The sequence below is a fragment of the Vombatus ursinus genome, unplaced genomic scaffold (genome assembly GCF_900497805.2).
Source record: "Vombatus ursinus unplaced genomic scaffold, bare-nosed wombat genome assembly UNPS02007822.1, whole genome shotgun sequence".
NCBI lineage: Eukaryota > Metazoa > Chordata > Mammalia > Diprotodontia > Vombatidae > Vombatus > Vombatus ursinus.
This window is the reverse complement of record NW_020947600.1, coordinates 1,022,125-1,046,319: the sequence shown is the minus strand read 5'-3', so window position 1 is coordinate 1,046,319 and position 24,195 is coordinate 1,022,125. Positions and strand designations below refer to the sequence as shown.

General features: G+C 39.2%; 1 protein-coding gene across 1 annotated transcript in view; it reads right to left on the bottom strand.

Moving 5' to 3' along the window:
* LOC114034003 (synaptotagmin-9) overlaps nucleotides 1–24,195 on the bottom strand; it is a 208,238-nt gene that overhangs the window by 38,422 nt on the left and 145,621 nt on the right. Inside the window, exon 6 of the mRNA XM_027849648.1 lies at nucleotides 22,601–22,730. Coding sequence (XP_027705449.1) covers nucleotides 22,601–22,730 — 130 coding nt within the window. The remainder of the gene's footprint in view (nucleotides 1–22,600; nucleotides 22,731–24,195) is intronic.

The window sequence follows — 24,195 nt, the reverse complement described above, 5'->3', positions numbered from 1 at the left end:
TATTTCACTTGACAATAGCTATTTGTTACAAGAATTTTTTTTATATATGTGGGAATTTGAGAGAGTTGAAGACTAGTGATAGGGAGACAAAAACAAAAGAAGAAATAAAAGAGGGTGCTTTTAGCATTAAAAAAATGCAAAAAGAATAGAAAGAGGTTCCAGAGACTGAAAAAGCACTAAAAAGCAACATGGCTTTGAAACTACCATGGTGATTTATTAAATTCTTTTAGAAATGCAAGACTATATGTAACAAAGATTCATGGTGTCCTGTATAATCATTTTCTCTCTGTTCTTTTGTGTATATGGAAATGAATGTCAAGTGGGCCTCTTTTGGAGAATTTATAGGAGCTGGACAAGAGTTGTAAAGGAATAGAAGGCATATATAGGTTGCCATCTGCATTGTTAGAAGAGTAACCCCATTCACATAATCACGGATGTACTGAATGTATTCTTTTTTATTTATTTTTAATTTATTTTTTTTCACTGAATGTATTTTTTTTTGGTGAAGCAATAAGGGTTAAGTGACTTGCCCAGGGTCACACAGCTAGTAAGTGTCAAGTGTTTGGTCTGAGGCCGGATTTGAACTCAGGTCCTCCTGACTCCAGGGTCGGTGCTCCATCCACTGTGCTGCCTGGCTGCCCCTCCCACATCTCACTTTTACCCATTGCTCTGTTGCTGTGCTCTGGGGTCAAATAGGACCTTTCTAGCCCCTCCCCTATGTGACAGCCCTTCGCATTCCTGAAGACAGCTATCCTACTTGAGTCTCCTCTTCTCTGGGGAAATACGCCCAGTTCTTCAAGTGATCCTCAGGTATCATGGACATGAGACTCTTTATCATCCTGGTCGCCCTCTGGACAATCCAACTTACTAACATCCGTCTTAAATTGTGGTGCACAGAACTAAACAAAATACTTAGAGGCATTTGGTGGCTTGTAGATAGAGTGCTAGGCCTAGAATCAGGAAGACCTGAGTTCAAATGTGGCCTCAGACACTTACTAGCTATAGGACCCTGGGCAAGTCACTTACCTTCTCTAAAATTTCCTTACCTCTAAAATGAAGATAATAATAGCACCTACCTAACAGGGTGGTTGTGAGGTTACATCAAGGTAATATTCATAAAAAGCATTTAACAAAATGCTTGGCACATAGCAAGCGATATATACATGCTTATTTCTTCCCCCATCCCCACTCCACTTGAGATCTGATGAGGGTAGAATATAATGGGATTTATACCTCCTATACCTGAAAGCTATGCCTTCTTACTGGAGCCCAAGATTGCGTTAGCTTTTTTGACTGACACATCATATTGTTGACTCATATTGAGCTTGTAGTCCACTAAAACCCTTAGATCTTTTTCAGATCAACTGCTTTCTATCCCATGTCTCTCCCATTTTATATTCATGAAGTTTTTTTTTTTTGTACTGAAGTGCAAGACTTTACATTTATCCCTTTTGAGTTTCATCTTATTAGATTCAGCTCAATACTCCAGCCTAGTGGTTGTCAAATTGTGGTCAGGTCCTATCAGGGGGTCAATGAGTTAAAACTCTTTTCTTAATAATGCCAAAATATTTCAATTTCTAGCATTGTAAATATTAATAGGTATAACCCACATAAACAAAAGTTATTTGAGGTTCTCAATTTTTAAGAGAGTAAGGAGGTACTGAGACCTCTTTATTGTTACTCCTCTAGCTTATTAAGATTCTTTTGAATTCACATTCTGTCATTCACTGTTAGTTAGCTCTCTGAACTTTGTATCATCTGCAAATTTGATAAGCACATGACCTATGCCTTCAAGTCATTGATAAAATTGTTATTCCAGCACAGGGCCAGGTGCAGAACTCTGGGGCACTCTATTAGATACTTCTTGTCACACTGATCTTGAGCCATTAATTACTACTCTTTGAGACTGGCTATCTAGTCAGTTAGGAATCTATCTCTTTGTATTATTTTCTATTTCATATCTTTCCATCTTCCCCATCAGAATAATATGAAATTGTTTAACCAAAATCTTTGCTAAAATCTAGGCAAACTATATCATAGTATTCCCTAGTCCTGTCGACAAAACAAAAGGAAAAGAGTTTAGTCTGGCGTGACCTGTTTTTGATGAAGCCATTCTAGCTCTTTGTAATTATCACTTCCCTTTCTAAATATTCACTAGTCATTTCTCTAATGATCTGTCAGAATTTTCCTAGGAAACAAAGTCAAGCTCCCTGGCCTACACTTCCAAGAGCATTCTCTTCTTTTTTTGCAAATCCAACATTTGTCTCTCCTCACTTCTGTTGCACCTCTTCCCTTTGCCTTGATCTTTCAGCTGTATCGGACAGTGGTTCAGGAGTGGGATCTGCTGATTCTTTCAGAACACAAAGATGGAGTTCATCTGAGCCAGATGGCTTGAAGTAGTCAAGGGCAGCTAGGAGCTCTCTTGCTCTCGCCTAACGTATCTCGGGTATCAACTCCCTGTTAGTCATTTTTGTTCTGTCATGTATGATGTAAAGGTCATTTTTCTTTGCAGAGAAAATGGAAAATGAGACTCGAGCAGTTTTCTCTCTGTAGTCAGTCTTCACCATTCCATCCATCTCAAGCAAAGCTTCCACTCCTTCTTTGATCCTCCTTTTTTCTTCTAACATAGTTAAAAACAGCCCCAAATCTTTTGTTGTCCTTAGCTTCCCTTGCCAGACTCAGGTTGTTGTGCATATTACCATTCTTGACATTATTTTTTGGAGGACTGTGCAATGTATTTACATTCATCCTCTGTTACCTGGAATTCATGCAGTCTGCTTGTAACACTGCTACTCCATCTTCATTGCTGTTATTTACTAAACTCTAGGACATCTCCCGTTTTTTTTAGTTACTATTGTAGTTATTGGTTCGTGGCCTTCCTCTTAACCTTATTATTACCATCATCCCTTAGGGTTTCAATAATCATATGGACAACCTCTCTATCAACCTGATTTCAACCTCCTAATTCCAACAATCTTCTCCAACTGAGTTCACTTACACACCAGCACAGCCATGTCTTATACCCCATGTGAGAGCTAGGACTCTGTAGGTCTACTCTGACAAAAACCTTCCGCCCTTTCACCTCACCTACTTTCTAATTACAGCCATTGTTCTTCAGATGCATGAGCCAGGCCACTAGGTGTTGTAGTTGAGCCAAGGAATATTAACAAAACACTTAAAACCAAATCAACTGCTTTCCTGGAGAAAAAAGATAGAGGTACTGGGGCCACTACTTGCCATGCAGTTTCCTCCTGGATCTCTGAATCTGAGATACATGGTAGAACTGCCATCACTGGATCATTTCCCAATTAGGAAATATCAGGCACTTTTCAGGGCCAGTAGTCCTGGTTAAGGTAATCCCTTACTAATCTGTGGATATGAGCTTTTAAAGAAGAGACACAAAGACTCAGCACAATCAACACAATGGGAGTGACCCAATAGAAGGACAGAATCACATCTTAAATAGACAGTTTTGAAAGATTACAGCAGGAGGAAGAAAAAATAGAGAAAAGTGGGAACACAAAATGATTCAACATTTCCAAAGCAATAGGTAGCCCATCACAAAATAATTGCAGAGGTTGGACTTTTGAGTTACTACATTCATTCACACTATACCTTTTCTTTGCCTTTGAAAAGGCTTTCGGTTCTATAATCTTTTTCAATTTTTGTAGTCTATCTTTGTTACTTTACTTTTATCCCAATCCCATCTTGACCCCATTGTCTATCACTTTAACATTGCAATAGCTACTAATCCACGCCCTCTTACCCCACTAACCTTCTGCCCTTCCTGTAATGGCACTTCCTTCCCATTTGTGACTCTCTAGCCTTGGAGTCCCACATTGCAAGGCACAACCACTTTCTTTCCTTCAGCAGCCCCGGCTTGCCACTACTATGGTCCCATTGCCATTGCCCTCTCCTGGAGTATGTCTTTCCCCATACTACCAACTGTCCTCCTTGGGGGGAGGGTCTAAGCATTAATGGTCTGTTGTCAACAGAGTGATAGGCCTCTACAGCTACTGGTATGATTATATTTGATCTGCCCTATGAACCACTTTATGCTTTCATGGGAGATTCCTAGGACATTTCTCCCACTTACTGGGAGGAATATAGGGTCTCTTTCTCTGTCCTCCCACCACCTTCCTGGGGTAAAAATGTCACATGAACATGTTTATGGGCAGACAGGAAGGAGGCAGATGGGAAGGAGAGATTGAAGATAGATGAAAGAGAAGATAAATCCTAGAACAAGGTCCTGATGGAGATGGGGAGTGATGGAATAAAAATTGCTGGCAGAGGCATTAGATGTAATGAGTACTGGGGATATCTCTGTTAGTGAAGGGAAGAAGGAAGAAGTAGGTGATGATGCTAAGAAGATTTTATGAATAGATGAGAGGGGTTATGGAAATTCACATCTTATGGTCTCAGGCATTTCAGTGAAATAAGAAGCTAGGTGGTGTTGTGAGTGGCGAGTGAAGATTCAGTTGGGGTTAAGAGAAGGGAAAAATATCCTTGGAATAGTCATTAACGGGATTAAGACAGGAAGTTGGCATGGGCAGAATAAAAGAATTGTCAAGTAGTAGGGAATCCCTGGCTGAGGTCAGGAATTTTCATTAACTGATTTCTAATCAGTTTCATGACTTTGTCTAATGTTGTCCTGAAAATCTGGAGCAAGGCAATATACACTGGATCAACTCTTGAATACTGATTGCTAATTCAATCTGAAAAAAACCAACAGTTAACTACAATAGTCTCTTAATCTTGGTTGTCTCACAAGGAGACAATCTAGAGATGAGAATTCATAGGTCAGCAATAGCTGAAGGTGGGGGCTGTGCTGGGTGGGTGGTGATGTGGTATAGATTCTAGGGCAGTAGTGAAAAGGCAAGAGCATGTTCAGTGTGAGTGAAGGAGGCTTAATTATAGGATGCTGTGGCCAGAGTGAATGAATGAATAAACGAAAAGTACGTACTTAAGAGTTTACTATGTGCCAAGTGTTGTGCTAAGTGCTTGAGATACAAATACAAAAGCAAGCTAATCCATATTTTCCATGAGTTTACATTTTAATAGGGGAAGCAACCCATATGGGAGAGTTGCAGCCAAGGAAAGAAGTTATGGTCTGGAAAATCACAAAGACAGTGAGTGAAACAATTGGGTAGATGTGCAATTTTAGTTTCAATTGGATTAAAATTCTCAAAGCAAGTGGTGACGGAGGTTGGAGTGGCAGGAAGAAGAGCCCGCACGGTCCCAAGAAGAGTCAAGCACAGGACCTTCCTGGTGGGATGCTTTCTGGAGACCCATTTGGGAGAGTGGAGAGGCAGCAGAAGACAGGAGTCAGGAGAGAATGGAATTTCAAAATTCCACATCTTGGAGGTGATGCAATGCCAAGAGAAGATGAAGTCAAAGGTACATTCATATTGGTGTCCCACTGCAGTGGGGCAGATTTTTTTTTTGAATGGAGAACAAACTATTTTATGGTCAGGTTGTTAATGTTGGAGTACTTCCTCAACTCATCTTTTCATAACTTCTTGCCTATTTTCCTTCATTAGAAAGCATTAAAACAAGCATTTAAATAACTATTATGTGCCGGGCACTGTGCTAAGCACTTTACAAATATTGCTTCTTCTGATCCTCACAACAACCCCGGGAGGTAGGCACTGTTAGTTTCCTCATTTTATAGATGAGGAAACTGAGGCAGGGAGGGGTTTAGTGACTTGCCTAGGATCACACAGCTAGTAAGTGCTTGCGGACAGATTTGAACTCAGGTCCTCTTGATTCCAGACCCAGTGTTCCATCCACTGTATGGACCTATGAATATGGACATGTGAACTGCCTAGCTGCTGTTAGATCCGGTTTTACAGACTATCTGTACTTCTCCTCCTTCCCCTTCATATTTCAGTTTTAAGGTTTAAGTTTTTGATCAGACTGTCAATTTTTTTATCCTTGACACTGACAGTGAGAGAGGGCAATGGAGGACCAAGGGCTTGTGAGAGAGAGCCTGAGTTGATTCAGATAGATTCTATCTGTCATGCACCCCATGTCTGTACTATTGCGGCTAGCATTGAAAATAGGCTGGGTGTCCCTGCTCACCACCCTAACTCCTTTCAAGGTACAGCTTAAGAACTTTCTGGAACCCCCTAATGGTTATTGCTTCTTTTCCCCGAATTATTTTGTATTAACTTTGTGTGTACGTATGTACATACACCCATACACGTGTATACACACGTACATATTTCCCACCTAAATCTGACAGATCCCAATTGAGGGTGAAGGGCGTCTCCCTGCTTTTCTGCAACAGGGACCCATAGAGCTCCAGTTAAAGACAAAAACTTCCAATCAGACTACAGATCCCCAGGCTCTGCTGGTCACGGGCTAGGCAGAGAACCAGCTTTGGCAACGATAAACTCTGGCCAGCTGGACTTGACTGCTGGACAAATTTTCTTGTCAAGTGATGTTATCTGGGTCTGTGGTTTAAATGAGAACACTCTTTGAGCCAAAGCCCCACACATTCCTGAATGAGTCAAAGTAAGCCTTGTGATTCTTTGCTAATTGGGTACTGCACAGTGATGGGTGACCCCTTTAATAGAAGTAGCATATGACAAACCAGGCACCGCGTTAAGCACATGTTGGGTAAAATGAAAACAGTTTCTATTTGTCAATAAAATTGACAGCTAAGTCTTGCCTTTGTCCAAGGGTCTTTATTGTCTGTCAATTGATTCTTTCTGCCTGGGTTGTGTCTTCCAGTAGAAACAGTATATACATGGATAAACATACTATATAAATATGTGTATGTGATAGAAGAGAATTCTCTGCTTTAGCACTTTCAAATACCAGACAGAGGTCATGAATTTTTTGAGGGACTTTATGGGTGGAGTTGGTGGTAAACTGAAGTGGGAGGGAAAAACAACCACTTACCTGGTTGCTGTGATTGGATAGAACCTTTGTTTCAAAGGCAGGCTTCAGATGTACCCTATTAGGGGCTAGACCCATGGTTGAACATTCCCCCTCACTTTAGGGACCCACCCCCCCACCTGACCCAGAGGAGCCTATGCAAGTGGATGGAACCTGTTCCATTTGACCCATTTTGAGTTCAGTTTTGTTAAATTTGGTCAGCATTTTAAAAATACCTACTATGTGTTAGATGATCTGGATGCAAAGACAAAAAGGAAATGGTGGGCAGATAGATGGTGCAGTGGATAGAGCACTGGTCCTGAAGTCAGGAGCACCTGAGTTCAAATTCGGCCTCAGACCCAACACTTGACACGTACTAACTGTGTGACCTCGGACAAGTCACTTAACCCCATGACTCAAAATAAAAATAAAAAAATGAAATGGTCAATATATTTAAGGTACTCTATTTTAATAGATACGAAAATGCAGTTGAGGGAATAGTTGCACAAACAGGCTAATACTAAGAGAACTTTCCCACTGAGGGGCAGAGGAAAATATATAAAACAATTAGGAAGTAGCAAAGACAGCCCATGATGACAGGAGCTTTCCACCATTTCTGGTCAGGAAGTTATTTCTGGAATGGAATTTGAACGTCTCAATGGTTAAGACCTCCCTCTCCCAAGGGATAGTCATCTGTGGATCCAGGGCTTCTGATCTTACCCAGTAAGCGGCTGTCACTTTCAGGGCATACTTAGTTGCCTTAATCTTCCTCATTCAGGAGAACTGTGGTTCCAGTTAGGTAGCAGGTTGGAGAACCCTCTGTACTTGAACAGGATTTTAGTGGTGCTTGGTATATTCAGCCAATTACTTAGAGCTCAAATTACTCAGCTTAGTAGATTGTGTAGAGAGTGGATAGAAAGCTGTCATTGACTCCAGGAAGACCTAGGTTCCTATCTCTGCCAAGTATTGGTTGTCTGACCTTGGGCAGGTCATTTAATAATAGTTAATTATAATAATAATAGCTCATATTTGTATAGCACTGATTATGTGCTAGTATTGTGCTAAGCACTTTACAATTGTTATCTCATTTGAGATTCACAGTGCCCTGGGAGGTAAGTGCTATGATTATCCTCATTTTATAGATGAAGAAACTGAGGCAAAAAGGGGTTAAATGCTTTGCCCAGGGTCATATAGTAGTATGTGTTGGAGGCTGGATTTGAACTCAATGTCCCAAGCAATTCTCTAAGACTGTAATTTGCAGAAAAGTTATTGATCTACATTGGTAGGGTGGAGGTACAGTTCCTAATCCTTACTGAACTCAGTACTACAGGAGTATGGTCTACCTGTTGGTTCAGTTAGGACATATCTTGGCCTTCATCTACTTGTGAGGGAAACCTGTGCTTGGATACGCATTAATCCTGGTGAAGAATGCAAAGACAAAAGAGAGAAGCAGTGTGGCATAGCAATTGTAGTGCCAGCCATGAAGAAAAGAAGATTTGGGTTCAGAATCTAGCTTTGACACACCCTAGCTGTACCACCTTGGAGCTAGGCCCCTAGGCAATTTTATAAGACAAATGGTTGCAGATCTCCACTGGTAGAGTATATTTTCCATACAGAGAGTTCTCTACACCAATGAAAACCTAGGTTGGCACCAAAGGTACAACAGCAGTGACAGTAACACCACAGCAAAAATATGTCTTGAGGTGATTCAGTCAATTTTGGCCTTTTGTGCTGCTGTGGAGACTGTAACAGGCTTGCCACCCACCAGCGGCCCATGAATGACCTATTGGAAGAACTTCTGGTCAAGGAGTACTAGTATATTCTGCTAACATGTTAACCTCCTTCACATATCACACATAACACATGCAGTACAGGTGACTTTCAAGTCGATATATCTAGTCCTAATCTCTCCACATTGCCAAATGTTTTCTAGCTATTTCTACTTGGACATGCCACTGGCATCTCAAACTCAACATCAAAGACAGAACTCATGATCTTTCTGCCTCTAAACTCACCGTTTCCCTATGTCACTCTATTTCTGGTGAGGGCTTCCTCTCCTATTTGCTGGGGATTGAAAACCAGGGTCGTTATTGACTCTTCCTTCTTCCTCATGCTCCATATTCAATCAGTTGTCAAGTCTTATTGAGCCTCTACCTCCATAAGGTTTCTCATGTCCACATCTTTCTCTCCATTCATGTGCCCATTACTCTGCTTCAGGCCCTTATCATTGCTTTCCTAGCTTATTGCAATAGTTTTCTAACTGGTCTCCCTGCTTCCAACCTCTCCTCTTTCCAATCCATCCTCCACATAGGTGTCAAAACAATCTTCCTAAAACACAAGACTTATCTTGACACGTCCTTCTTGAGAATCTTCAGTGAATTCCTGTTGGAACAGATGTTCTTAGCCTTTTTTTGCAGCATGGACTCCTTTGGCATTCTAGTGAAGCTTAGGGACCACTTCTCAGAATTGTGTTTTTAAATGCATAAATAAAACACATAAAGTCACAAAGGAAACCAATTATATTGAAATAGTTATAAAAATATTAAAAATGTTCACAGTGAAGAATTTTTTTCTCTAGGATAAAATCCAAATTCCTTGCCTTGGGATTTAAGACCCTCTATAATTTTTTCTGGCCTTATCTTATATTAATCCCATTCTGTATTGGTACCATTTCTCACCTGGTATGGGTGGTTGTCCTGCGCATCCTCACCCAAGATCCCACTGCCTTGGAGCCTACTGCATCACCCAGAGGCTATAAATAACTTTGCCTCAAGTCAGTATAACAATGCTGAAGTCACCATTACTACCAAGTATCTGAGAACCTCATCATCAGAAATTTCATCATCCTGCAAGATCACTTCAATCTTCATGTTCACACCTCATGGTACCCTCTGTCCCTTTGATTGGAGGGTGGAACAAAGAGATCCTCCCCAAACCTCCATTTAAGGAGGGTGCCCAGGATAGCCATCTCTTCGTTTCCACTAAGCTGTCTCGTTGCTCATAGTACATGTTGAATACAGCTATGTGACGTGGTGAATGGAGCACTGGGCCTGAAGTCAAGAAGACCTGAGTGCAAAAATAGCTTTAGATAGTTACTACTATGACCCTAGTTAAGTCATTTGTCTTCTGTTTGCCTAAGTTACCTCAACTACAAAATGAAGATAATAATAGTACCTACCTCCCAGGGTTGTTGTAAGCATCAAATGAGATATTTTTTAAAGAGCTTAGCATGGTGCTTGGCACGTAGTAGGTATTATATTAATGTTGTTGTTATATATGTAGTTGTTAAATTGAATCAAACCCAGTTGGCAGAGGTCGTGCTGATATGATTCCATGAATATTGATTCTAGAAAGGGAAAAATGTTATTTTATCTAAAAAAGGTGGCATTAGCAGTATATGTAAGCCACCAGGGTTGAAGGGAAAAATTCTAGAAGATAGAGATCCTTTGTCATGGGAAGCCCCCATAACCATGGAAAATCTATAGCAGACCCAGGGATTCATTGGATATTGTTGTCAGTTTATCGTGGACTTTGCATCACTGACTTCCTCCTTTATCAACATTCTGAAAATCTACAAGAATTTCCAGGGACCAAACATGGTTGAGAATTATGGGAATGTAAGAGGCACTTTAAGGAAGGCCACCAAGAGCCTTCACACTTACAAATGAGTACATACCTTCTTCCTCTGATATCTGCACAAACCTCACCTGGGAAAGCCCCCTAGAAGTGAGAGGTAATGTCCAGGACTTAGCAGCAGTACAGCTGCAGGGGCACTAATATGCACAAGCAGAGCTGGATCATGGGCCATGAGATGTTGAGCACACGAATCCTGCCCATCACTTGTGACCATTCAGTGTAATAGGATATGATATTGTATTGATAACTGTTTTGAACGTCAGAATTCATTTGGTCTAACCCATTCATTTTATCAATAAATAGCTAAGGCCTAGGGAGGCTAAATCATCTGCCTTGGGTCCTAGTGGTAGTAAGTGGCAGAACTGGGATATAAATTTAGGCCTTCTAACTCAAAATCCAACCCTTACCCCTATGCTATACATGGGATTTTCTTTGTAGTTTTGTATCTGGAGCTCTCAAGTTGAGTCATACATTGATGGGATCAAGTTTCAGGCAGTTGCTAAATCAGAGAGGAAATACAATGCTGTCTTAAGAAGACCTTATTATCATAAACATCTATGTATATCTATCTATCTATCTATCTATCTATCTATCTATCTATCTATCTATCTATCTATCTATCACAGACATCTATATAGGAAAACTAATCCAGAGCCAATAATGAAATATAAAGAATAGCTTAACCATGACAGACACCCAAGAAGAGGATAAGCTCAGTTCACCTTTTCAAGAGTGGGCTTGCTGAGAGATACAGAGGAATGAGAGGATTCCTAGGAATGTCAAGTGTAAGCTCCTTAAGGTTGGAATTGTTTAATTTTAATCTTTGTAACCTTAGAAACTATCAGAGCCCCATGCCCATAGTAAGCTCTTAATAAGTGTTTTTTTTTTTGACTCAGTTGTCAAATCTTTGTTATTTATGTTTCCTTGATGTTTCTTGCTAATGTCTTTCTTCCCTACTCACACAGCCTTCATCTTTCTATAGGCTTTTAGCACCTCTTTCTTGGACAGATACAATAGCCTTATAATTAGTCTCTCAAGCCTCTCAATTCTCAACTTCATATTTTATATAATTGCCAAAGTGATTTTCTTAAAGTGAAGGCCTAACCACATCATTCCCCTACTCAATAAACTCTAGTGGTTTCCTATTTTTCCTATTTAAGTTTAGGATAAAACATATAATCTTTTGCTTTCCATTTAAATCTCCTTAGAACTTAGTCATTTCTTACATTTCCAATCTTCTTACACATTTTTCCCCTTTATAATCCAACATCACTGGTCTAACTGCTGTTTTAAGTATGTGCCTTTCCACTGGCTGTCTCTCATACTTGGAATGTACTTCTTCCTCATTTCTGCCTCTTAGAATCCATGTTTTCTTTTATACTTCAGCTCAAGTGCCATCTTCTACTTCAAGTCCTTTAAGATGCCCCAGCAGCTATTGCACTCCCTTCCCAAACCACCCTGCATTCATTTTATGTACACACACACACACACACACACACACACACACACACACACTCATACAAACATGCTATCTCTCACATTAGAATGTAAACCCCTTGAGGGTAGGAACTATTTAACTCTTGTCTTTATATCCCTAATCCTTAGCACAATGCTTGGCACATAGTGTGTAAGTAAGTGCTTAATACATACTTGTTGATAGTTTTTGATTTTCAACAAAGCAACTGTGTGCCCTTTGTGAACAGTAGAACCTCATCTAGGTCAGAGTAACTCTCTGTAGGCTGCCACATTTTCCACATGACTTCATATGTGACTAACTTATTATTACCACCATAGGCACACTCCTAATGCTCATAGATAACGCTAAAGTGTTGATTCAGCTTATTACCCTCAGGTTTGCTACTTACTCTGTCCAAGGTACTGATATATACTTTCTTCCTTCTGTGCCTGAGTAAGATCTTGGTTCCCACTTTCCTGAAATGCTTCCTGGAGCTTACTGATTGGAAAATACTACATTCAGTCCACTGCCTTTCTTTTGGATAGTTCTTCTAGGTATGACTGGGCTTCTAGAAAAATTAACTTTCTAAGTAAAATGTCAGCATTATCCAAGACTCTCATGCTGGAAAAGCTGTAGCTCCAGCCCCACCAACCACTAACCAGACTTGAACCTGTTTCAGTCAATCAATCAATATTATTAAGGGCTGACACTATGCCCCTTCTTGGAACACAGAAAACATATACACAATCTCACAATTGGAAAGGGCCTGAGAGGTCATTAAGTCACAGAGTATAAGAGCTGGAAGGTACTTTAGAGGTTATATAGTCTATTTTTTTTTTTTTTTGGTGAGGCAATTGGGGTTAAGTGGCTTGCCCAGAGTCACACAGCTAGAAAATGTTGTATGTCTGAGGCAGATTTGAACTCAGGTCCTCCTGACTCCAGGGCTAGTGCTCTATCCACTATGCTACCTAGCTGCCCTGAGGTTATATAGTCTAATCAGTATCTGAACAAAATCTCTTTTTACAAAATCTCTAACAAGTGAAAATTGAGCCTAAAGACTTCTAGTGATGGAGAACCTGCTACTTTTTGAGACAGCTCATTTTACTTTTGTACAGTTCTAATTATTAGCAAGAATTTCTTTATATTGAGCTGAAATCTGCCTTCCTGCAAATTTCCAACCATTGCTCTTAGTTCTGCCCTCTTGGGCCCAGAAGAACATGTCTAATTATTCTTCCATGTGACAATCCTTCATATATACTTTGATTCTTTTAACTCCAGCCTGATCTTGGACTGTGTTTATGCAACTAGGTGGTACAGTAGATAGAGTACTTTGAGTAAGAAAACCTGCATTTGATTCTGGCCTCAGACACCTGCTAGGTGACCCTGTGCTAGATATGTAACCTCTCCCAGCCTCAGTTTCTTCATCTATAAAATGGGGATTAATAATAGTAGCTACTTCACAGGGTTATTGTAAGGATCAAATGGTATATTTGTAAAGTACTTTACAAACTTTAAACTCTGTAAAATCTTACTTATTATTATTATCCTGATCATCTTTTGGATCTCCATAATGACGTCCTTCTGCCCCTTCTGTCATTCAGAAATAATTTATGCCTTTTGCTGTAAGCCCCTGTTTGTATTATATTTTGTGTTCACAGTTTCAGTAACTGGACTTCTATTCTATATGGTACTTCTATTGTTTCTGGACCTTCATAAATGGATATCTGAGCACCATGAACTTTTCTTCCCTGCCTGGGCCTAGTTCCTGGCTAGTCTAGTCCCTGATATCTTTTCTAGGTGGATTCAAAGGGAATAGTTCCTTTTGTTAGCCCTTCCCATATTCACATTGACATTCTAAATTGTCCTTCAAGGTCTAACTCGGTTACCCTCCATGAAATTTTCCTTGATTTACTGAGCTGGAGCCAGCTCAAATTTCTCATTGCATTCTATCTAGATCTTTTCTTTGCATTCATAACAGTCTTCCTTGTATTAGAATTATTTTTGTACAGTCTCATGCCTTCTATTTGGATGTAAGCTTCTGGAAAGCAAAAGCCATGTTCCATCTTTACCTGTTTTCCTTTCCTAGTGCTAGCATAGTACCTTGTATATTCTTGTCATGGACATATAGGATTTAGTCCAAGGAATCATTTTACTTGTGGAAAAATTGAGGCCCAGAGAGATTAAAGTGACTTAGCCAAAGTCATATATGTGGTTGTAGGTAGCAAGCTAAGATCTTGACCCAAGTCTTTTTAGCTCCAAGCCTAGTACACTATTCAATATGCCATTTTGTCTTCTCTCAGGCTGCCCATCTGTGATCCTTTATACTGGCTACATGACTGTTTTTACCTATTTTTCTTATTATACATATTCCAGTTTATGTGTTTTATGTGTTTATATGTTTTATTCCAGGTTATATCTTTTATAAAACATGCATATCAGTCATTGCTGGTCATAGATTGAAGCCTACTTCTACTCATCATGCACCTTTCCATAAGAGAGGCTAATCGATGTCTTAAACCAAACTAGACATCCTCTTCTGGTCATTTACCTTTCTTGATCAGATTTCAGACATTCTCCTATGAGGCTTCCTGATTGATTGGCTCTTTATGTCCAAACTACAAAGATAAATAAGCCTTACAAATTTTTTTTTGCAGGATTTCAACTAAAATGTTTGTCTTTGGAAAAACACTAGTTCCTTCCTTAGGTGACCTTCGAGACATTTTTCCAGTGTGACTGTAACTGCAAGAAACAATTAATATATGGGTATATATATATATTTATATATGTGCATACATATTACAATATAAAAACAAAACATCATTTGTACAGTAATTGCAAGAAATAATTACATAGTTCTCCGTCTTCTTTAAACCTTTGTCATTTTTCCCCCTTATTTCTATTATTTATGACAATTGCCTCTCAATTCCAAACACATCTGAATATACTGCACAGTACATTGAGTACAAGAAGGTCAGGCTGATTCCAAGTAATTGATGAACGATTTGTAAGAGATGCCAAGTTTCACCAAAACCCAAACACTTTAATTTAAGTACTACTCTTCCAGTTTTAGTAACAATATGCTTCCTCAAGTTTAATATGAAGAATTATCCTTAAGTTGAGAGACCTTCAGTCAGCCCTAGAAGCTGGAATCTCAGTGTTGTCAGGGTCCTCAGACATCATAGCAGCTAGGAGGCCCAGGGGATAGAGCTCTAGATCTGGAGTTAGGAAGATCTAAGTTAAAATCTAGCCTCAGACACTTAATACTTGTGTGACCGTAGACAAATAACTTAATCTACTTGCCTCAGTTTCCTTATATGTAAAGTGGGAATAACCATAGCCCCTACCTTTCAGGGTCAATGTAAAGATAAAATGAGATATTTGTAAAGTGCTTTGCAAACCTTGAAGTGCTATGTAGATGATAGCTATGAATATCTTGTCTAATTCATGCACTCATGCAGAAATCCTTTATATAGTCATGCTGACAAGAACCACTCACCATTTAGCCGTTAACCACAAACTCTTTAAACATACATATACACACATATGCATGCATGTACACACACACACAAACTTGAATTATAATGACTCATTGGTTTATGCTTCAGTGAGTCTGTAATCTTACTGATGTGGACAGGTCACAATTCTTCCTTTTCTCATCTGATTATTGTTCATGCCCTTTCAAAAATCCCTCATAGAAGACCTGTACAATTCACTGGGGGTCTTTCTCTAGTTTTTTTTTAACATGTGGGTGGGGACTGCTTTATTTTGGTCTTTTTCTTTATAACATCTGTGAATACCAGTGTAGCACTCAGGCTGTCTTTTTGTTATTATCTGTACTTGCTACCTAACTGACCTTCTTGCTTTTCTGAGGACCCTTACCTACTTCCCGGATGTTTTATTTTGTGCCATTTCTTATACAGAATTCCTTATCCCTCCACTATGTTTTGAGTCACTTGCAATTTTGATTCTTTGAGGATTGCAATTGTTTCATGCTTTGAGTTCATTCTATTCAATTTAACTCAACTAAATTCAATCAAACTCATTTTTGGGTTAGGTACTGTGCTAGCTGCTAGATAGATGAAGACAAAAGCAAACAAGTCCTTGTCCATGGCATCATGGATAGAATGATGCTGTAAAAAATATTCTTTTGGTGTGCATGAGGGAGCAACTTGAGATCTTTGAAAGTGCTAAACAATTTCCCAAATGCGATTCAACTTACTCTCTTCTTCCTATTTACCCAGCTTATCCCCCTTGTGCAGCACCTGTACACATTATATATATTGATGGATTAACTCAATAGATGCTCATCCCATTGCTTGTCATAGTTTGGGCAAAAACATCCATTGCGCATTTGCTTGTACAGGTTCTCTTTACAAAATGACAAACCTCAATGATTCAAAGTTAATCAACCCTAGACTACTGTATGAGTGTTGGTGGAATGTTGTTTTCTTTCAGTATCATGCTCTGATGCCTCATAAGGCTGTGGACTTGGTCCTGAATTTTCCAAAGCCAAGATGGCAGAGTGAAAGCCCTGGCATGTCCTACTAAGCAGGAAAAGCCTGGTGATGAGCTGTGTGCCTGTGATCTAAGGGCTGCATTAGCTAAGGATGGAGAAGCTCACCCCCAATTTGGCTAATGGGTGATAAATTCTTTGTTCACAACAACTCCCAAAGATAATAAACGAACTTACAGAGGAATGTTACATGTCATCCTTCCCAATTAGAAAGCAGGGAATGTTTCACTTTTCTATTCTTATTTTCACACACTGAGACCAGTGCTTGTCACATAGTGAGTGCTTCATTAATTCTTTTCTATTATAACTCAGATTTTGTAAAAATGGTATAATTCTTAATATCTTCTGTTTCAAAAATTTTTATAGCAGTTCTTTTTCTTGTGGCAATGAACTAGAAACTAAAGGGGTGCTCATGAGGCAGGGACACCTGAGCAAATTATATTATATGAATATAAAGGATTGCTATTGTGACATAAGAAATGATGAAAGGGATAGTTTCAGAGAATCCCGGGAAGACTTTAGTGAACTGATTCAGAATGAATGGAGAAGAACCAGGAAAACATTTACCTAATGACAATGACTTTGAAAGACTTAAGGACTCTGATGAACACAATGACCAACTATGATTCCAGAAGACCAATGATGAAATATTCTACCCACCTCCATTGATAAGAGGAGAGATAAATTTAAGATGCAGAATAAGACATACATTTGTTCACATGGCCTATATAGGAATTTGTTTTGCTTGACTATAAAAATTTTGTTTTACAAAGGTTTTTTAAAAATTATTATTCTGTTTTTCTAGTTGGAGAAAGGAGTGGGAGGGAGAAAAAAATAAATGCATGTTAATGGAAAAAAAAGTAAAACAAAAACCCCTCTCCCCTTTATTACTCCTCTGCTGCCATCACTGTGAAAGTGCAATGGGTCAAAAAAGGGCTTAGGGTCATCTGAGATTTTTATCTGTTTCAGGGATGCGTATGGACAAGGAACTGATCACATAGCATCCAACTACCAGGAGACAAGACTCTCTACTGGTCCTTAGACACTGGACACAGTTTGTGACTTGGACCATACTTGAAGCTTTTAAGCTTGACAGAACCTGACAAATCTTGTTATCTGCTGGTATAGCTTTCAAGAACATAGATTTCTTTCAATATCACAATAAGGCATTGGAATAAGCGTTTTGTAGAACATACTGAAATGAAGAAATTTAAAATATCACCCTCTGTTGTCACCATTGCCAATGACTCATGTCTTAATTTTCACTCAGAATGGAACCATTATGAGAGAGCCCCCCCTCCATTCCCACCCCCCAAGGATAGGACTTAGAAATAGACCCCAGAGAAAAATAGATAATGTAGCATTGTTTACCACATTTTAAAAAATAATGAAGTGTAGTATCATCATGTTTAAATATCATTAAATCTGAAACTATTCCAAAATGATGCAGGCTCTCCTGTGTGCCTTTTGGCAATGAATATTTGTGTGACAGAAAACAAAAACTACCAAGCATGCAACTCAATAAAACCTGCTAGTTCCTGCAGTGATGCTCTTTCTTCACGGGGGAAATGCAAGGGTAAGCCTGCCTGTGTGAGAACACATTTGGGGACCACTTATTTGTTCTCCTTCCTGTTCTTTCCCTCCATAGGGAAGAATCCTGAGTAACTGCTACATGCTTTTTTGAGGTCATTTTTTCAATGTGTTCCATCAGGGTCCTTTTGCCACCATTGCCCTCTCAGGCTTTTGGTCTACAGGGAGACCTTGGTCCTTTCAGAGAACATGGATTCTATCTGCTCCCAACTGGAAGGGTTTTCTCAACCCATTGTGTGAGAAAGTATTTTTTAATGTAATTCTTGAAGATGTGGATTGGCAACACATGTCAATATTTTTCATAAATCTCAGTCAAACACTTTATTCAGATGTCATAAAAATGAATGCTCTGTAACAGTCACTGTATATGAGAGCCTTCTGTTATTTAGAGAAATAATCATAGAAATCAGGCTTTATGATTAGACATATATTTTCTTTCCAACACAACTGTTATTTCTAAATGCTGCTGTGTTGTGGTTTCCCTATTAAAAATTGAATAAATCAAAGTGTTGTACCTCATCTGATTTTTATTACTAAAAACAAAGAAATCCCATAAATATTGGCCTATATATCATTCCACAAAAATCATGATTACATTATCACTAAGTATCCCTATTTGTTACTACCCTCAAAGAGGAAGGGTGGTTGATCTATGGGCACAGGAAGGTAGAAGCTACTCCCAGTAGCTCTAATTGGGGCACCAGTGTCAGCCCCTTGCTGAAGATGCTTTTAAGTAACAGATAAAAACAGAAAGAGTAAGATCTGACTCAGATATATGGTTGATCCTTTGTACTAGAATTGCAGAATTGTGTGAGTTGAAAAGAGAAAGTAAGAGAGTTGGATAAGAACTTTGATGGCAGAGCAGTGTGGCTCTGGGGTCTTGGTATTCATGCATAACTTTCCTTATGTGTCTACACTTGTGTTCCTCCATGCTATGTTTCTCTCTGGGAAGGTCTTGTGTGCCAGGCTATGTTGCAAGCTGCTCTATGTCACAGGTACAAGGAACTCTTGTAGTATTGACTTTATATTCTAAGATCAGAAAAAGCTGTGCCCTTTGTGATGCTTTTTAAACCTTTAGCTAACTTTCAGCCATGCCTACTTAGGGGTTATGAGGCTTTGATACCATTATTCACAACACTCCATTGTAATGTCTTTTAGCCAATCATTTAAGAAATATATCAGATAGGCACCAACAAATTGGGTTAACTCTCATGTCATGAGCCAATTGCCTCAGCTCAGAGGTGGGAGGAAGAAGAGGAAAGTTCAACAAATGGTGCACACTCTTAAATGTTGTTAACATTATGTTGCCATTCATCTGGGGGCCAAAGGAAGCGCAAAAGAAAAGTGATTTGGGAGGATCCTCAGAGGCAGCAGATTTCACATGGATATCCCCTGTAGTATTCCAGTCAAACTGGCCAGTTTGTGCTCCCCAAACTTAGCAGTCTACTTCCCATTTTGGTGCCTTCACATAGGCTGCTACTTGATCCTGGAATGTACTCCGTCTTTGCTTTTGCATCTTAGAATCCCTGACTCCCTTCAAAGCCAATATCATGTACTATATCCCATGGAAAGTCTTTCCTGATTCATGAGCTTGATAGTCTTCTTTTCTTCAAATAAATCATATGGATCCCTACCTATTTATATGTCATGTCACTCTAGTAGAATGTAAGTTTCCTGAAACAAGGGGATCTTAAAATTTTGTTGTATAGCCAGCACCTTGCACAGTGCCTAGCACACAGCAGGTGTTTAATAAATGTCTTTTATATTGGATTTTTGGATTAACATTGACTCCCCTAAGAATTAATCTAATTATCATGTTGATCAGCATTCAATTCAAAACATTGTTCTAGCTACCTGTAAAATTGTTTTGCCTAATATCATGTTTTCATAGAACCAATTAATGATGTTAGTTTGAATATGTCTATGAAACTTAAAACACAAAGAAAGAATGTTTTCCCAGGAAATTTTGAATTTTGGCTACTATTCCCTCCATAAGTAGCAAACACCAAAACAATGTATTATAACAATGGATATTAACCCCACTACCTACTCCAAGTTGCATTTTAAACAGTTACATCAAATACTCCAAATGTTTTTTTTCCCTAAGAGATTTTCTTTATGCTGCTGAGACTCAACAACTTTCAGCAAATTTTAAAATTATTTGCAATCAGCTAGTACTACAGCAATGTATAATAATATCGGAAGGTATTGGGGAATTCCTGAATAAGCTGGTTCCCCCAGAAAACAAACATCCACTTCTCAAAAGCAAATAACATCCCTTTCATGACACATGCCCCCAAACCAAGTACATTCATCCATAAGCAGTGACTCTTCTCTCTTTGTCCCCTCAAACAAGGCAGCTATAGTTATTAACCTTTTACAAAATTGCTGCTGTAATGTATATCGAGTGAAGAATTAGAGGGTGTTGAATGAGATCCTCCTCACATCTGATCAATGTTCATCTAAGCTTTAAGGCATTTTTTTTCTGCCACAAAAGCCTTGATGCCATTTAAATCCTTTTACTCTTCCTACCATCCCACAACTAAGTGTGGGAAGACATAGATGAGCACAGCAGTGCTTTCAGTATAGAAAACCTTGAGAAGGGGAAGAAGGCAGATTCTTCAAGACATAGGTTCTTGACAAAATTCCAGAATCTATTATTAAAAAGATGCTTTATGACCACTTAAGAAAGTGGTGATCTCTAAGAACCAATGTGGGTTCATGAACAACAGAACATGCCAGACTAACTTCCTTTCCTTTCTTGATGGGGTGTCTACACTGTTAGGTCAGCAGAATGCTATAGATACATCATACTTATATTTCACTGAGGAATGTGCTGGGTTTCTCATGTTATCCTTTTGAACAATTTGGAGATATGTGGGCTAAATGACAATACAGTTTGGTGCATTTAGGAATTTGAATGATTGGACCCAAAGGGAGAGGATTAATAGATTGGTATCAACCTAGAGGGATGTTTCTAGTATAGTGTCCCAGAGCATCTGTCTTTGACTCCGTCCTTTTCAGCAATTTTATTAATCATGAGATGGGATGCTCATCAAATCTACAGATGACCTAAATCTGGGAGGGATAATTAATATGTTGGATGATAGACTTGGGATACAAAGAAAGCTTGAGAGGCTAGAATGACGGGCCACATGCAATAAGATGAAACTTGATAGGGACAGATGCAAAGTCCAAATGTAGGCTAAAAATAATCCAATGTCAAATATAAGATAGGGAATGTGAATAGACAGCAATTCACATGAAAAAGACCTGGAGAGTTTAATTCTGCAATCTCAACATCAGAAGTAGATCTCACGATTCCAAATCCAATACCTTTCCCATTACATTATATTGGCACTCCCTGGAAACCTACTCTTGGTTTCTCTCATGCCAGTATAGAGCTAAGACTAGAACTCTGCTCTCCCTTGTTTCCCAATCCAGTGCTCTAAGACAAATGAGTGATAACTACGGAGAGACAGATTTTTGTTTGTTAAAAGAAGGAAAAAAAGCCACCAGAAGAATGAAGAATTGGCTGTCAGTGGGATGAACTACCCTGGGAAGTAGTGAACTTCACATTGCAGTATATATTAAAGCAGGTGGAGGATCAGGTATACGCAAGAGGGAATTCATGCTTTAGTATAAGGTGGACTAACTGACCACTGAGCTCCCCTCCACGTTTGAGTCTATGATTCTGTTTTTTCCCCGCTGTACCATCCTTCTGTGAAACTTGTGTCCCTGCTACACCATATTCATTTTAAACCAATTCAACAACTAGTATTTTAAAATCATCTACTATATACAAAGCACAGAGCTAAAGCTTGGGGATGAGAAGAAAAAGTGAAATAACCTGTCATTGTTTTATTGGGGAGATAGATATAACAGAAGTCCTAGAAATATTACTTTTAAGCCAAAGGTATTCATATGGAACTGAAGTTTACAAAGCACAGAGTTGGGATAACCGATTGTCTAATGTTACACAATTCAACTTGTAAGATGTGAGCAGATTCAACTTCTTTCAAATTTAATGAGGGGTGAGAAAAACAATGAGATTAATAAACCCTGGTTTTAAGTCAAATAAAACAATTCTTCAGAGACCACTCTGAGTTGAGGGGGGCACAGTTAGAGAAGTGAACTGTTATATACTGTTGGGTTATTTTATCTGTTAGTTTTGCTTAAGGCTTTTTCTTTGTTGCAAGGCAGGGTTTAATGGAGGGGTGTGTATCTTGGGAAATGACTGGTATAAAAAACAAAAGGCATCCATAAACCTTTATCAGATTATATATGAAATGCTTTACCTTCCTTCCTTCCTTCCTTCCTTTCTCCCTTTCTCCTTTCCTTTCTCTGTCTCTCCTTCCTTCCTTCCTCCCTCTGTCTCTTCGTCCTTCCTTCCTTCTTCATCTTTTAAACTTTATGTGAGGGGAGATGCTCTGGGAACTTGGATCTCTGCCCTGAAATGCACCACTTTTGACTACAGCATTTATTCTACTACAGAAAGCAGTGAGGAGAAAGGTGGGGCTTACCTCAACTAGTGGGTGCCAGTGAGCAATGGGTTTCCGAGGGTATGATAGCATTTCACTCCAGTGATCTCGTCCAAGGCGTTCTGCTTCGTTGCCTACTTGGCACACCCCAATGATCTCATTGTGACCTACACTGTGAAAATGGCCCACAATGTTGTTTTCTTAAAATGTTGACATTCAGTGACAACCATTATTTACATGCAATGAGACAGAACATTGATTGCATCTGCTTGTCAGCCCCACACACTGCTGTGCTCAAAACTGGATCTCAGGCTATTAGGAATAAGGATATCTTGAGCCAGAATTAGAGGAGGAATAGTGAGGTGTATATGTGGAGAGGACTAGGGTTAGACACCGAATTTCCTTGGTTTCTGCAGGATTATCCCTATTTTTCTCATTCATAGGTTCCCTCTTTTTCCTTTATAATGCTTCATAAATGTTAATTAATCACACTTCACAGCCCCATTATACATGTCTATCATATTAATCCCAGGCAATCTTTGGGTTTCTGAAAGAGGCAGAGAGGTTTAACAAGGCCAGGGTCTGTGTCAGGTGGGAACATAGAGGCCCCATAGAAGGTATGATAGCAAAAGGCCTCCCAAGCTTTGATAATAGAGGGAAAAGAAAGTGGGCTTATTATTCCCACTTCTATCTTTTCTTTATAAAAGATGTTCTACCCTTCTGGCCAATGCTTGGTTAACTCCCCTTCATTTAGAATTTGACAGAATATCATTGATTCAGAACCCATGTTTTTGAAGCTTTCTCTATATTTCACCATCTTATTTTCTTGACAGTTTTTTTAAGTTTGCAAGAGAAAGCAAGTTTCTTATTTTTCTCATTAACTCTTCTCTCCATTGTCCTTGCCCTCAGACTTAAGTAGGGACTCTCTTCCTTTAAGTGAGTTTTTATCCATTTCCCTCATTCCTAGTTGTATATAATCTAGACCAGAAGCATCAACCCTGAGACCCAAGGGCTGAGTATAGCCTGAACCAGAATAACATGTAACATGTAATTAACAAAATAAATAAAAATACAATAAAATATTGATAAGGTTAATATGCAGTTTTTTAAGGCAATTGGGGTCAAGTGACTTGCCCAGGGTCACACAGCTAGTAAGTGTCAAGTGTTTGATCTGAGGCCAGATTTGAACTCAGGTCCACCTGATTTCAGGGCTGGTGCTCTAACCAGTGGGCCACCTAGCTGCCCCAATATGCAGTTTTTAAGTTAATGTGCACTCACAGGAATCTTTATGTATGGTTTGGAGATTGATCCCTGTTTCTATTCAAATTCGACAGCACTGATCTAGACAACCAATACTTTAAGGTACATAAGTTAGAACCAGAGTTCAAACCCCCTCCCCCTTTCCAGGACAATCACCACAAACCTTCCAAGGTATGGTGGTTATCATTGAGTCACTGCAGATTGGGGTAGGGAGAAGCTCATTCTAGGCTGTCAAAAGGCTGTACATACTCTCTGTAGCTTCTGAATTTGGCACCTTGGGGTAAAGCATTAGTTGTTCCATTCTGGTTGTGGCTCTCTTTTGGGAAATCAAATCTCTCTCTCTCTCTCTCTCTCTCTCTCTCTCTCTCTCTCTCTCT